This window comes from Populus euphratica, unplaced genomic scaffold (assembly GCF_000495115.2).
Source record: "Populus euphratica unplaced genomic scaffold, PopEup_1.0 scaffold2.1, whole genome shotgun sequence".
NCBI classification, from domain to species: Eukaryota; Viridiplantae; Streptophyta; class Magnoliopsida; order Malpighiales; family Salicaceae; genus Populus; species Populus euphratica.
In genome coordinates, this window is record NW_011499846.1 from 3,829,307 (window position 1) to 3,844,666 (window position 15,360).

At 35.0% G+C, this 15,360-nt stretch overlaps 3 protein-coding genes across 5 annotated transcripts in view; all 3 read right to left on the reverse strand.

Annotated features, from left to right (window-relative positions):
• The window catches only part of LOC105132662 (SMAD/FHA domain-containing protein), a 5,885-nt gene extending 2,059 nt beyond the window's left edge, over window positions 1-3,826 (reverse strand). For 2 of the 3 annotated variants that reach the window (XM_011036281.1, XM_011036273.1), the window contains exons 1-11: window positions 3,383-3,825; window positions 3,117-3,283; window positions 2,925-3,028; window positions 2,691-2,771; window positions 2,276-2,379; window positions 2,072-2,158; window positions 1,440-1,642; window positions 754-955; window positions 620-670; window positions 439-537; window positions 275-334 (exon numbers count right to left, since the gene is read on the reverse strand). In XM_011036281.1, coding sequence (XP_011034583.1) covers window positions 275-334; window positions 439-537; window positions 620-670; window positions 754-955; window positions 1,440-1,642; window positions 2,072-2,158; window positions 2,276-2,379; window positions 2,691-2,771; window positions 2,925-3,028; window positions 3,117-3,283; window positions 3,383-3,631 — 1,407 coding nt within the window. In that variant the 5' untranslated portion in view covers window positions 3,632-3,825. Of the gene's footprint in view, window positions 1-274; window positions 335-438; window positions 538-619; window positions 671-753; window positions 956-1,439; window positions 1,643-2,071; window positions 2,159-2,275; window positions 2,380-2,690; window positions 2,772-2,924; window positions 3,029-3,116; window positions 3,284-3,382 lie in introns of all 3 variants that reach the window. The other variant, XM_011036291.1, reaches the window with a different exon arrangement.
• Window positions 3,827-6,801: 2,975 nt separating this feature from the next.
• Window positions 6,802-8,841, reverse strand: LOC105132680 (peptidyl-prolyl cis-trans isomerase CYP18-1). The gene is made up of 5 exons (XM_011036303.1): window positions 8,734-8,841; window positions 8,569-8,643; window positions 8,234-8,395; window positions 7,479-7,637; window positions 6,802-7,266 (listed from the first exon to the last, which is right to left on the reverse strand). Exons 1-5 carry the CDS (start codon window positions 8,734-8,736, stop codon window positions 7,183-7,185), a joined length of 483 nt encoding a protein of 160 aa, XP_011034605.1. The 5' UTR covers window positions 8,737-8,841; the 3' UTR covers window positions 6,802-7,182.
• Window positions 8,842-12,052: 3,211 nt separating this feature from the next.
• Window positions 12,053-13,711, reverse strand: FLA8 (FASCICLIN-like arabinogalactan protein 8). Its single transcript, XM_011036316.1, has one exon. It carries the CDS (start codon window positions 13,564-13,566, stop codon window positions 12,301-12,303), a length of 1,266 nt encoding a protein of 421 aa, XP_011034618.1. The 5' UTR covers window positions 13,567-13,711; the 3' UTR covers window positions 12,053-12,300.
• Between the last annotated feature and the right edge of the window lie 1,649 nt (window positions 13,712-15,360).

Genomic DNA, 15,360 nt, shown 5'->3' on the forward strand with positions numbered 1-15,360 from the left:
CACTCCCCCCCCCCCCCCCCCCAAAACACCTCTCAGCATTCCCTTTCAGAAAAGAATTTCAAGTGGAGATGAATTGACAATAGCGAAGAATGAGAAGTAGAACATATATCTGTCAAGAAGACATTTAAAAATTATAAGTGAAAACAACAATCATACTTGCATCATGGAAAGGTGTGGGTGTTGAGGTCAGAAAGGACATTGCACATCACAGTTTAAGTGCTCGTATTGAACTTCAGATAATTTGACGAATTGAAAAGAGAGTATTCATATATACCTTTTCGTTCTCAAGTTCTTTCCTCAGCCTATACATTTCTTGTTCAAGTTCATCCACTCTCTGCTCAAAACACATCATAGCAACACAGAAATCAGTTCTAGAATCAATTTGCAAGGGGCTTATGGTATGGCAAATCCAAGCATCTAATATGGAGGTAATATTACTTTTCTTCCATTTGCAGAGGCCAGTTGCTCTTCACAAACTTGAGCTTCTAGCTGGCGAATTTTATTGTCAGATGCAACCAATTTTTGCCGCGTTTCTTCCTGTAGGATAAGATATCGAGAGCAGATGTTAAAATCATTCATATATGATTTTGAAATCAAGTGAAGTTAATGCAGAACATACCAGTTTGGGCATCAAGGTTTCTACCTGTGAGCACCACTTTTTCTCTTTTTCCTGAAAGGAAACAAATACTTAACAATTTCCAATGGAGTAAACACCTATAATGTCCATACATGAAGGATAATAAAATTTACAACCTGAAGCTTATTGATTTCTTCTTGCAGCTCTCTTTCCTGTTGTAAGGCAGCATTAGATAGTCGTTTGATTTCCTCTAGCGCCTCAGACTGAACTCTCTGTACTGCTGCCTTTAAATCAGAAGTAGCCTTTTGCCTTTCTTCTTTTCTCTGATCTCGTTCTTCTTCTAGTTGTGCCTCAAGTTCAGCTATAGATGCCTTTTGACTGAAAACAAAAATTCAATTCACTACTATATTAATAAATATTCTTGAACAGTTTTTGCATATATTCTCATGTGAAGTATCTGTACAGCTAAAGCATAATCCATTCATTCTCCTCTGAAAGTCAAACCAGACTAACAAGAAAGTACATGACTCATTGTTCAAAGTCCACCCCACTCTTTTCACAGCTTGTGCTGATGCCCAGTAGCATTTAGGTAAACATTGGACATAAAAGAAAAGAAACGAAAAGAAAGAAGAACAAGGACGAGCATAGTTGAAAGATTATTATACATGAAAAGCAACCAGTCAGTTAAGGACATGTTATCCACTTCTTTGCATCACTTTTGACAATGTATGCTGGAAAGATAACTTTGAAACCCGTAATTAATGCATAAATCTCTACAATGCAGCACAGGTAATTGTTTAATAAAAGTTCCAAAATAATAATACAGGAAAATATCATCAATCAGCTTGAGCTAGCTCCTTACCTCTTCATTACTTCATTTGCTTCATTACATGACAGCCTAGAAGCAGTAAGCCTTTCATTAAGGTCTTCCAAGACATGTTTTTGTTCAGCTGATATTCTATTGACCTCAACAAGCTCCTTTTGTTTGGCATCCAACATATTTTGCAATTCCTTAATGTGGTCAAGGTACGATTTTGCAACAGATTCTTTCATCTCTTTTATTTCCTGCAGAGTGAAACATAAATATTACCTCGAAAGTTTTGAAGGGAAATGCCTATCGCCCAATCACAGTTCAATTGAAGAAGGTTGCAAAAAAAAGGAACTTTTGAGGTAGTCATACCCTCCAGCGAGCCCACATTGATCAGAAGTGAAGACATTTACCGTAGTATTAAATGGGTACATAGTTTTGAAAGGAATAAACCTAACCCATAAGCTACAATTCAGGAAAAAAGAGAGAGATACAGCTTGAATCCTCACTAAACAACTCAAAATAAAAAAAGTAAACAAGTTAAATATCAAAGCTAACCAGCTTAGACATCATAATATTTCCTTAACACATCAGAAAAACTAAAACTCTTCATTAGATTAAAGCAACACTATTTTTCACTATGCTCAAATCAGATCATGACAAAGAAGACCTTTAAAAAAGCATACATTTTCATGACGATCAATGGTATTTTGCTGCTCATTGCGCAATGTGTCTATTGTAAGGACTTGATTTTCCAATTGCTTCCTTAATTCCTGCAAGTTGCAATACTTAACATATTAAAATTCCATTACAGAAACTTTTGATGGCCACGATTCATTAAGGACTATCTAAGCCATCAATAATAAAGACAGGAATCAAATTAATGATACCTTGTTTGAACGTTGAAGAATCCGAAAATCATCAAGAGATATAGGACCCTCAGGAGCACCAATTCCAATACCTTTCATTCTCTTGTTTTCCCCAACAATATCCTCTGTGCACAAAAGTAAGAAAACATCACTTTAAGGTCACAACCTTCAGAAGTGTTTTATGCAGATTGACAATCATACCCAACAAACCCCTGGTCCAATACAAACATTGCATCATGGTTGCCACAAAGAAGAAGACTAGAATATGTCTTAACCAATACTTCTAATGTCCCCAATATATTTTTTTAAGAAAAAAAATAATAGCAGCAAGTGCAGAACCCACATGTCTAAACATAAATACAGAAAAACAAAATATTAAAAGAAACATCACAGAATTGAACATCTGGCGTAACATAAAGAACACTGATAAAAATACCTGCTTTTCTTTTTGCAACTGCACCTTCCATTGAGGAATTAGACCTAACAACTTCTCGATATACAAATGCAACTGCAAGTTCTGTAACCACGCAACATGTTAAACATTAATTGTCATGAATCTCACTTAAAGTTCTCTCTTTCATATGTTTTTCCTCAATGCATTCTTTTTTGAACCAATCAATAAGGACAAAGTAATTGGTCATGATAGATCAAAAGGCAAAAATCATCCTACCATGTTGTGGAGGAGCAGCAAAGGATATAATATCCCCATGTTGAACTTTGGCTTCAGGGCTACTCTTAGTCAGTTTCTTCCAATTAAGATAGGTCCCATTCGTACTACAAAAAAGTTTTAAGCATTCAGAACACCAAATTTAATAAATGTCAGGGCGACAAGGAGTTAAAACGCGCAAACAATCATAACAACCTCGTATCTTTCAAGAAAACAGTTACATCAGATAACTCGGCCACGGCATTTTTCCTAAATATTTTACAATGATTTCCGCTAACAGCATTCGCTTCAACTTGAAACCGCATATCCTCAACTAACCTTCCAATACAATGCTCCTCCCCAGTCAATACAATATTAATACCCTAATTCAGTAAAACAAAACAATAAAAAGTCATTAAATAAAAAATTAATCAAGAAATGAGAGGTTAGACGAAAGATTAGGGTTTTTGAAATCTTCTTACCTGAGCGCGTTTACGGGCGTGACTGGAAATAGCAGTGAGGACACCCCAGACGTTGGGATCAGGATTGGTGAGAGGTTGAGAAGTGAGCTTGGAGGCTACTGAGAGTATGAAATCTTTGGGTGTTTGTGGTTGTTTCCTGGGCGACGCGTCATCCTGGGGGTTAGGGCATGGAGGGGCATGTTGTGAGGAGTCTGATTGTGACAGTTTTTGACCCGACGGGGTCTCAGGGTTCTGTTCTCCTACCCCCATTGGAGAGGGAAAGAAAATGGCGGGGATTTTGAAAACCCTAGTATGTTGTATATTTTTATCTGAGAAATGGGAAAGCCGCTGGACGATAGTTGAGACTGTCAGTAGCTTCCATGGGAAGATTGGGGCTCTCTCCGGAGGTTCAGTGAAATTACTGTAATTTCGGATAATATTATCGGGCCTTAGCCTCTTAATTAGAAAATCATTATAAAATGGACTCGACTGTTAAACAGTGCATATATACCATAACAATAGTTAATTATGACTTCACTCCCTATTGTTTACGAATTTAATCAGTTAGTCCTCTTGATTTTGAAAAATACTATTCCATCTCTATATTTTTAAAGGTTTATTCCATGTCATTTTTCAATTTTTTTTTATTTTGTCAAAAAATGAGAAGTATATATGATGGAAACGCCTGATCAAGAAATAAATAAAAATATATTTTTGGAACAAAAACTCTCATATTCTACATGATTACATTATAATTAACTCGATAAATATTCTAAGAAAATTTAGTCTCTGTTTGTTTATAGAAAAGTTATTTTTTTTTTAAAATGAATTACGAGAAAAATAAATTCTTGAAAAATGAATTATTTTTTAATGTTTTGTAGTATTATGAAAAATAAAGTGGAAAATAATTTATTAATATTTTATTTTTCTCGAGTTTATTAAAATAATAAGAAACAAATCTTACAAATTAAAAGGTTGAATAAGAATGAAATTGAAAAAAAAATATAATTTCATAAATTATCTTAAATAAAATAAATAATAATCAAAATAATAAAGATCAAATCTAAAAAAAAATGAAGAAATTAAAATAATAATAATTAACATTTCATAAAATATTTCAAATAAAATAAGTAACAATCAAAATAACAAGGATCAAATTTGATAGATAAAAAATTTCAATAAAAAATTAATAGGAGAAAAGCAAATAACAATTATAAAAATGAGGATTAAAGTTAATATAAAAATTAAATTTTAATAAATAAAATTAAAAAATAAATATTCAAAACAAAATATATATAGCAATCAAAAGTTTGAGGATCAAATTTGATATAATCAACAAAAAATAACATTTTTAAATTTTTCATAACTTTCAGAAAGTGTTTTCCACCCAAATGTTTTAGGAAAATAATTTCCTGAAAACCAAGCCAAATTTTTCTTTGACTGGAAAGTGTTTTTCATTAACCAACTTTCCTAACAGCAAACAAACGCAAGAAAATTTGGAAAGTGATTTTCCGGAAACCATTTTCCAGAAAACAAACATAGCTAAAAAGAAAAATACTTTCCTGAAAACCAAACCAAATTTTTCTATTGACTGGAAAGTGTTTTTCGTTGATCAATTTTCATAATGGCAAACAAATATAAAAAAATTTGAAAAATGATTTCCTAAAAATTACATTTCAGAAAAGACTTAAATAAAAACTCCATACATAATAACACGGAATGACTAAGCCCAAAATTTTTTTAATTAAAAAAATAAAATACTAATTTCAAATGTTTGCTGTCATGCCTTTTTGTTCACTTAATAATTAGAGATATTTTCCATCTATAAAATCAAATTCCTTTTTCGAGACGATTTTACATACCCTTTGAAGAACATTATACGAACCACCCGATCAACTTCGTAGGACTGGATTGTTCTGTTTTTTAGGAAACATTTAGAACTCTCTCAATCTCTTCCCATATTTTCCTTTTCTTTCCTGGCTTAAATCCATATTTGTTGATGTTCAAAGGTGAAAGGCGCGATATCCAGGAGCTCAATGCCAACATTACTTCGGAAACAAAAGAACGTATCCCTACAATGGCATCAACTAGACAGTTTGACATTTCAGAGCTAAAGGAAGGCCATTGAGCATTTACCATCATTTGAGAAATCCCCAATGCTGCTCTCCATTATCTTCTCCCGTTCTTTAGCATCTCTTCTGGAGCGTAGAAGACCTTCAAAGATTTTCGTAGCTAAAGGTAGGCCGTTGCACTTTCTGTGCCAATTCCTTCCAAGTCCGGACGTGATATGGAACTTCCATCATCAAATGCATATTTCGCAAACACCAGCCGGGCGTCTCCTTCAGTTAATTCTCGTAGACGACGAGTTGGAACAGTGGGCTTGACTGATGCTATGCCTCCACTGCGCGTTGAAACAGCAATCCTGCTTCCTTGAGCCTCATACTCATCTACAGACAATTGGTAGGTATTTTATGTGTTGATGGTTTTCCTCTACTACCCTCGCTCAGACCAAGGGCATCCTTTTGTTGTAATAGATATTCAAGCTTCTCCGCGTTATCTTCTAACTTTGCTTCCATATCTCCTCCCCCCTTTAAAGTGGATTATGACTTGACAAAAACACCAGCACCTGATCCAAGCTGGTCTGAGAGCTAGCTTCCACCTCCAATCGTTAACCTTCATAAGCAATCTAATCAAACAAATCCATGGCGGCTTCATATGTAGTATCTCTAAGCTCGTCAAGCCACTCTTTCACATATGCCTTGGTGATCTGCTTCTCCTCGGCATCGCTGAGAACTTCATTAACAATGAGCATCAATATCTTCAACTTCTTCATTAGCCTACCATTAAGTCTTTGCGCTTTGAAGAAGTCAAGAACCCGACGAGAAGCCATTCTATCGAACTAAACCTGGAGGGAAGTGGATTGAAAAGCTCCTACAAAGAAAAAGAGGAATCGAGATTAATTAAACTTCGAGGTAAGCGAGAAGTGTGTTTCGTTTTTTCGGTGTGCCTATCGATTCGGAACATGACAACACTTTCCAGCAGCAAAATGCCTTGGGCTAGGGGTTTACTTGGAATCGGTTGGTTTAATGACGGAGGCCCAGTGCAAAACAAAGAGAAGTGATATAAGGTAGGCGCCTCACTCCCTATCTCCTCCCTCCCTCCCTCCCTCTCGCTCTCTCACTCCCTATCTCCTCCCTCCCTCCCTCTCCCTCCCTCTCTCTCTCCAAGGCTCACTATATGCTTTCTTCTTTTTCCGTCACCTTCTTCCTCGAATTTCCACTAAACCAAGACACTCCCAAGCAACCATGAACCATCATCAGAGAAGGACTTGCAGTTTTCGAAAAGGGGTTCATCGTAAAGCAATTTGATCCTTCTACACTCATCAAATATGATACTGCAACTAAGAGGTTGATGAAAATAAACATCGACCAGCTGGCAAAAAACTCAAAAATCAGTACGTGATCTTCTTGTTCCCTGTTCTGTTTTAAAGAAGCAAAGCACTGCCATATACAAGCAAAACTCGCAATCCATAATACATATGATTAACCTAACAATGATTGTATTTCTTCCTAACAATGATACCGAAAGTACGTTCTTTAAATGTTACATTTCTTGCGGCATAAAAGATTTTGCTTTACATTATCCTGCAGGTAATACTCGGAGCCCGACTTTGGTATCTCCTCCTTGATAGCTCTAATTAAGTTCAGCTGTTACTGTTAAGAGGTGAAAAGTATATCCACGAGATTCAATCCTAAATCAATGTTACAAACACAGCAGTATGTATCTCACTGCAATGATATCCAGACATTCTGAGGTGGCAACTAGCCAGCAAGTGGGTTAGCATGTATTGTCACGCGATTGATCCTTATCTCTGCACGAGGTCTATCTCCTGGTCCTGTTTGAGTCTGCACAAAACCAAATAGCAGTCAACGTTGCTGTATCTGGTGAGAAGATGCAAAGGCAAAACATGTATCATGAAAAGTAAAAACCACAAGTAACAAACAACAAGGTATATCAGTCTTTTGAACGGAAATTCACTGCCCCGAGGCTAACTATCTCTTTTTCTTCCAAACAGGGAAAAAGAAAAGAACCATTGACAATGGCTAGCACATCCTACCTTTTCCATGATATCAAGAACTTCAAACCCATGAATTACTTTTCCAAACACAGAGTACAAACCATTGAGATGGGGTTGCTTTGCATAATTTATGAAAAACTGGCTTCCATTAGTATTCGGCCCACTATTGGCCATTGAGAGTGTACCCCTCGCATTATGCTGAAAAGAAGAGAAACAAAGCATCAGTCATTTAGCACCCGCATCACACAGTTGGCATTAGAATATGCCCAGTTCTAAATTGTATAACCTATTACAATAAATGCAGTATACAACAAAAGGCAAAAAAATAAGTGCCAATACAACTAACAGTCTCCAACTACTCACATCTCAGGCTGTTGGCATTGACTGAATTGGAGGATGATGATAAATTATCACAATCCAAATAGCTCCGACTTATGTTTTAGCTTATCTTGTGACCATGCAGCCAACAAAAGAAAAAAGAAATCAAGTTTATCATTGTCTAATCCTCAATATCAACCATACTCTTGTTTCGTTTTAGAATCCTTGAAGTACATGTCCATTATAGAGGCGAGGGCCTGGTTTGCAAGGTTTGCAAAACGGGACAATAGTGTCTCCGAGGATAACATATGCGAACCCACATCCTCAAATCTTATTAAGGTGGATACCTTTATACAAAAGCAACAGCTTTATTAAGAATTCTTAAAGGGTGACAATAAAAATTCCCCAAAAATAAATTCAGATCACAGAATGCACAAAAAAAGTAAAGAAGCTTCAGACAAGATATATTAAAATACCTTGAGAGATTCTCTGATCTCGTCATTGAACTTCTTTCCCCAGATACTAGTCCCTCCTTTGCCTGTCCCTGTTGGATCTCCACCTTGAATCATAAACCCTTTAATATTTCGATGAAATATGGTTCCATCATAATACCCACTAGCACATAGAGCCAGAAAATTCTGTAAAAAAATCCAAAACAAAGCCCAAGAACTATGGGTTAAGCTCTTTAACTTCAAACCCACTTCTATTTCTAGGGTTTAAAAACCTGGAAAGAATTTCTAGTTACAAACATAACTCCTAATTACGGCAATAACACTGAATTTAATCTTTCAAAACACAGTTATCGACTGACCTCGGAGGCTTTGGGGACTTCATCACATGCGATTTCGCACTTGATATCCCCGAGATTTGTGTGAAGAGTGACCGACTGCAAAGCAAAGCAGATAAACAATTCGTTTATTAGCTAAACGAGAAGTGTAGTTAAGGAGTTCGATGAAATTTCGCAGAGGAAACTAACCATCTGTGTGGTCAATTTGCTCACAGATAGGCAAAGCCTGTTTGTTTTCTGGTCCTGGTGGATGCTAACAGCTTCAATAGCTTAACGTTCGGTACCCTTGACGAGGAACAGAACGCAATTTATAGAAAGCGACAAGGGCCCTGTTGGGGTTTATGGTTTTGGGTCGTGATTTGTTGTGAGCCTACTGTAAAACGGGGCGTTTAGACCCCTTTCAGTTAACGAAAGAATTAACTAATAACCTTAACATTGTTTTGAAATTGAACTGCTTTACGAACCCACCCAGAATCTTGAACTATGATCTGTATCTTGAACAATGTTGAATCCTAAACTAGTTATTAAGAAAAATTTAAAACAGAAGGGGGTTTTAATTTATCACTTCTCTTGAAAGTATTATTTATTTGAATAGTATTTTTTTTAGTTTTAATTATATTTTTTTAATATTATTTAGAATTGAATTTTAATTTTTTTAATTTAATTTTTTAAAATTATTTCAATTTAATGATTCAGATAATAATTTTTATGAGTTAATTTAAGATTTTTTAATTAATTTTTTTAATTTTATTTTTTAAAATTAAATTATTTAAAAATTAGTCTTAAAACTTTATTCTATTTTTATAAATTTATTTATATTTTATAGTTCGAGTTACGAGTTTAATAAAGTAATTTAAAATGAATTTAGTTTTTTATATTTTTTATGATTTTTAATTTTAATTTTATATTTTAATATTAAATTTGTTATGAAAGTAATTTTATAATTATTTTAATTTAATTTGTATACAATTATTTTATTTTATTATATAAATTATAAATTTAATAAATTAATTGATTGATTGAAATTATTTTTTACTTTTCTACGATACAGAAAACAAAAACATGTGGGGTGACAAAGTTCCCGCACGTGGGAAAAATACTAGCTTAGCACTATTTCTCTTCCCTAGTAGCACCAATGAACAGTGTTTTATTGGCCTGGCACCACTGACTTAGCTGTTAGGGGATGATATCGTCTTTCTGTATAAACACGTTAGCTATTGGAAAATTGATGGGACAAACTTTTATCATGAGTAGTTCAGTGAATTAATTAGTCTTATAAATAAAAAATTTAATCAAGGGAGCTTTTAAATATTTTTATATTTTTAAACATGGTTAAATTACTAAACTATCCTGGAAAGCACCAAAGACAAAGCTTTTTTTGTCTTTATATATATATATATATATATATATATATATATGTATTATTGTTACAGCCGAGGTGTGCCGGGGGTAATTTTTATTTAACAAATATAAAATATTAATAAAAAAAAAAGTATTGTTGCCCAATGCACACGAATATCATACAATCTATATTTCATATAAAATTTAATTTATTATTATTGTTTATTTTAGTTTTTATAATCTTTTGGTTGATTTTTTTCCCTAATTTTATTAATAATCATCAAGTTTTATTTTATTTTTATACCAAATTTAATTCATATTCTTTAAATATTTTTACACCTTGTAATATTTAAATTTTATATTTCATCTAACATCATTTTATTTTATTTTTTAATAATGAACTTGGCCCTTGTTATTTTTGAATGGTGTTTATTTTATTTTGAATCTTTATTTTAATGTATTTTTAAAAAGATTTCATCCTTTTATATTTTTTTTATAAGGCCTTGAGTTTCAAAGATTAACATAAGTTAACTTTAGTATTTTTTATATTAATTTATAATATTAGTTTTTTTAACTTCATCATTTAATATTTAATTATTATAGAATTGATTTTTTTCCCGATTTGCTTCCTATATAATTATCTAAAATTTATGCCCATTGTAGTGAGATGAATTGATTGATCTTGGTTAACTTGTATTTTTTAGTTGATTTTTGTTAATTTCATCACCGAACACTAAACTAATTGAGAATTAAGTTTTAAAATATTTTTTTTATATAAAATCACCAGTCTCATGATCTAAATTATAAATTCCATATCTTTATCTAAATTGATTTAAATCAATTTAATATATTATCATCTAATATTTATATTTTTAGATGTCATCTTAATTATTTTAATCAAACTTTATTTTTTATACAAATTTTAAACTTGTCAAAGTAATAAGGTCATCTCAAATTAAAATCTACATGTTTTAAAAAGTTTTCCCTTCTTGAAAAACATGTTAACATCATCAATTTTTTTTTAAAAAAAAATGATCCGAAACTTGCAACTAGAAAGTGTTTTGTTTTAGTTTTTATAATTAAAATTATTTTTTATAGTTTTTTTAATGAATTCCACATCCAAACCATAACTTCCACCTATAACACAAACACACGCATAGTCTATCCTGCAACATGGGTGATGAACGGAGGAAAAAAAAATACACCGGTGATATGCATCACCCAACGGCCCCACTTTCAATCCATCCATTCTATACACGCTAGTTTACTCGCTCCTATAAAATTCTCTAGCTTATAAAATATATTGCCATCTAAATTAAAAATTACTTATTTATTATTGTATAACATGTCCAATTTTCGACATGCTGCTTTCGACACTCATTACATGTTACTTGTATCTACAGGCGACAAAAAATCAACAGCACAGTATTTCGAAAATATCTATGATAACCCAGAGATATATCAAGTCACCGACCTTCAAGAAATTCACGAATTGAAAAAAGCAAAAAGTAAATGAACGCAAAAAATATTCAATGTGATTCGACAAAATCCCAAAGCGACTAAGGCAGTGCAGAATAAAACCAACAAATTAAAAATTTTAATTTTCAACCACAACAAAAATTTAACTCATTTTTAACATTGTTTAAATTAAAAATTATTTTCATTTAAATATACAAAAAAGGTAAGAAAAAAATCAGATAAATTTACAGAATCCATACCAATCGAAACCTTAAACAGCCCAAAGAGTTTACATACTAATTTTGTGATTCTTCCATTAAAAATTAACACATGCCCAGCTTACGCTGTAAGTACTTTTAAGGTTCCAAATACAAGGCTTTTGTCCTGTCAAGGAGATGCGCACCCACCATATCTGGTCACTGCCAAGAGTGGACTCATGCTTTGACCATTTTCAACAAAACATTATGAGTAAAATAATATATGTATGTATGTATTAAACGTTGGGTTCCTGGCTTTCTGCTTTCTAGCCAAGCCCATTTTACGCAGAAAAAACACCATTCTAGTAACTTCTACCCTAACCCTTTTGACAAACCCCAAAATAGCGCGAACTTCGAAATAGTGGACCCCACGTTATTGAACGGGTAGATCCCACAACATCTCTCCACGTGGGATCCTATCTAAATCGAACAGTTTCCAAAGCACCATCACAGAAAAACGAACAGATCCCTACATTCAAATAATGTAACGCGGAGCACTCGATGAATGAATACAACAATAGGAAAACAACTGCTGCTAAAATGCGCAGCTGACTCACCTCACCTCACCTCACATCACCTCATCACTGATAAATTCAAAAACAAAATAAATTAATAATAAAAATAATCCTCTCTAACAAAATAACAACTCAAAATCCAATAATAAATAAAAAGCAAATTAACTGAGCTAGATAATTACGATTCAGGACATGAGAATCGAACAGATTACAGTGGCAAAGACAGTGACCAGAACAGGTACCCTCACGTGAACAGCAGCACTACCATCCGCCGTGCTATTCTCGGATCCAAACGGCGCGTCAGCTGGGGCACCACCAGGCGTCTCCATAGGCGGCGCAGGGGGTGAAGCAGCGAGAGGAGATGGAGCCTCAACACTAGCCGGAGCTGGAGTCGAAGCAACCGGACTCGGACTCGGTGCACTCACCGGTTCCCCTGCCGGAGCTGGAGACGGAGCTTTCCCGAACAACTCAACCGGTAGCAGCACATTATCAACCGTGAAAATCACAAGCGGTGTTGAGTCAAGGACCGTTTCAGCGACTCGCGAGGGGCCGATTCCTGTGTGTAGAATAACCGAGTCACCCGCACTTGTAACCGTCAGATCGAACTTACCTGCACCGTTACTAGCCAACGTAGAGATCGGGTCTTTGCTAGTTTTCAAACTCCCAAACGGACTGTAAGTAGCAGTGGCATGGTACTGTAAGAGCGAGACTATTTCAGCATTGGTGAGCTTGCTCAGATCAGGTACTCCAGCGGCCTTGAACGCCTCGTCGTTTGGAGCAAAAATAGTTAAACCTTTATCCGCCGCTGACTGATACGTTTTAATGACACCGCTAGTTTGTAACAAACTCGCAAATGTTTTGCATCCAGCCTTTTCGAGTAACGCCGTAATGTTCACACTTGACGGTGTTGGAGCCGGAGCTGTTAAAATCCCTGGAGCTATAATCGGCTGGCTGATTTCAAGAATTGAAATATTATAAGGGACTTGCTTGACAGATTTAGTGTAAGAGGAATCAAGCTTCGAGCCGGGAGCAGCGGAGCCGAAGCCGACTTTACCACCTTGGAGATCTGTAATGTTGACGAATCCGAGGTTACCAGGGGCATTTCCAGTAGTTTGGTAGAGAGTGGTGGATAACGTGGTGCCTTTGGAGATCTGATGGAGTTTAGTTGGGTCATAGTAATCAAGGACAACAAGAAGACTAAGGGCGTTCTTGATGACTGAAAGTGGGTGTTTGGCTGCAAGAGCAGTCATAGCCCCGTTGTTGAGAGCCAAAACAGTTATTGTCTGGCGAGTGTTGATTTCATCGGCTAGTTTTGTTTGGGTAAGGTACTTGTTGAACTCGGAGTATTCCGGGAAGCCTGATAGAATGTCGGTTATGTTGTGGGCTAAGATGGTGGAGACGAGTGCTAATAGTGTGAAGGAAAGAAGGAGAGAGTACTGTAACTTAGCCATGGTGGAATTGTGAGAGAGGGAATGAGAGTGAGTAAGGAGGCGTGGAGAGGGAGTGATAAAAAGGGGAAAGAGGAGAGGAAGGGGTTAGTGGGTAACCAGAGTTAATTGTGGTTGGGTTTGAAGCTGGGTTAGTGGTTGGGGGGCGGGGCCATGTGATGGGCAGGTGTGCTTTGGTTCACAGCTGGAAATGTTAAAGGGCTTTCTGCATGGATTGGTGGCAAATGGTATTTGCCATTGCGCCTGCTCTTGTTTGTGGGGAAAATGATAAGAGTGCCCTCACGGGTGATTAGCTTGGTTCGTGCCACTGCCACGTGGAGGAGATCATAAAAGCAAGTGATATTATGATGGTTTTGTTGACGGGATGGGTATATTAACGGTTATGAAGATGTTTTGCTCGATTTAGGTTGTTGAATCAACCAAGGTAAAAATCTAAGTCAAATGATATTATTTTATTTTTATTTTTAAAAAAAATCAGAAGTTGACCAGGTTAGTGTTTTTTAACTAAATTAACATGTAACTAGAAGCACTTGATTTCATGGTATGTACATTTTTTTATAATTTAATTTGAAATTCAACCAGAATATAATTATAAATAATAATATTTTTATTAATTCATCAGATTAAGCTGGATTTAATGATTATAATTTTACTGGATAATTACAGGACCAACTTCGTGGATTGAAATATAAATTAAACACCTTTCCTAATCAAGTTTAGTTCTCATGGCTGGAATTAATCATAATTTAATCAAATCTTGAATCATTTCATAAACCGGAACGGAAATGTGCATTTATGAGGAAAATCTGATATTTTTTGAATTTGAATTTGAAATAACAAGAGGGGGGCAAATTAACTCGGCAATTGACCCGATAGCTGAAGAATAGAATTTAAAAGAGAAATCATGAAGATTCTAGAGAGCTTCCAACGTCCAGATTCATCATGGCAGGAGATTAGGAGGTGGACCAATCTGATATTATGCTGTTTCTACCCATAAACGAAAAATTTGACTTGTTTTTTCTAGATGAAAACTTGCTACATGGTTGTCGATGAAAAAACTTCATGTGCACGCCATGTTTTCCATGGCTAGTTGACGTGCTTGGCTGGTAGTTGTTATTCGTTAGAAAAAGTAAAGCTCCACGAGGAACAATAAACTCTATAATACTTAAATTGAGATGTGCATACAAAAAGAAACGATACACTGTTGTAGAAAAAATATAGATTGCATGAACTAGCTTGGCTTGTCCTAACTTTCAATGGCCTGGCCTGACTTATCTCTGACCTTTGCCTAATTGTGGCTGGGATTGTCTTCACCTTGTTGCTTGTTTTGTGACTGGTTAAATTTATACAGTCCAACCTTAAAATCTTTTCATGAAAAAGGTTGTATTATTGATGGGAAAAAATAATGTTTTGTTGGTTTGTCCGAGCATGATGGCCCTGAGTTAATATATCAAATCATGCGTATGGAAGGTCGCATGGTTGGTGGATTGTAATAAATGATGTGAAAATCTTCCATGTTGGTTAGTACGACGTCTATGATAAGGTAGATTCTTCTTTGAAATTGATTTTTCATTTAAATAACAGAAAGGAGGAAAGGGAGTTCCAATTCTCTTTATTCTCTGCTTGATACAGTCAACAAAGTCGTGATCCTGAAAATCCTGCTCTGTTTATAGTCTGTATGATCTCAAATTGCAGGTTCGCTGTCGCGGAAAACAGCATCGTGTCTTCTAAAACTTTCATAGAGTAGTAGACCGTGATTTTGGGTTACGTGTGGGATGGTATTTGTGAATAGATTTA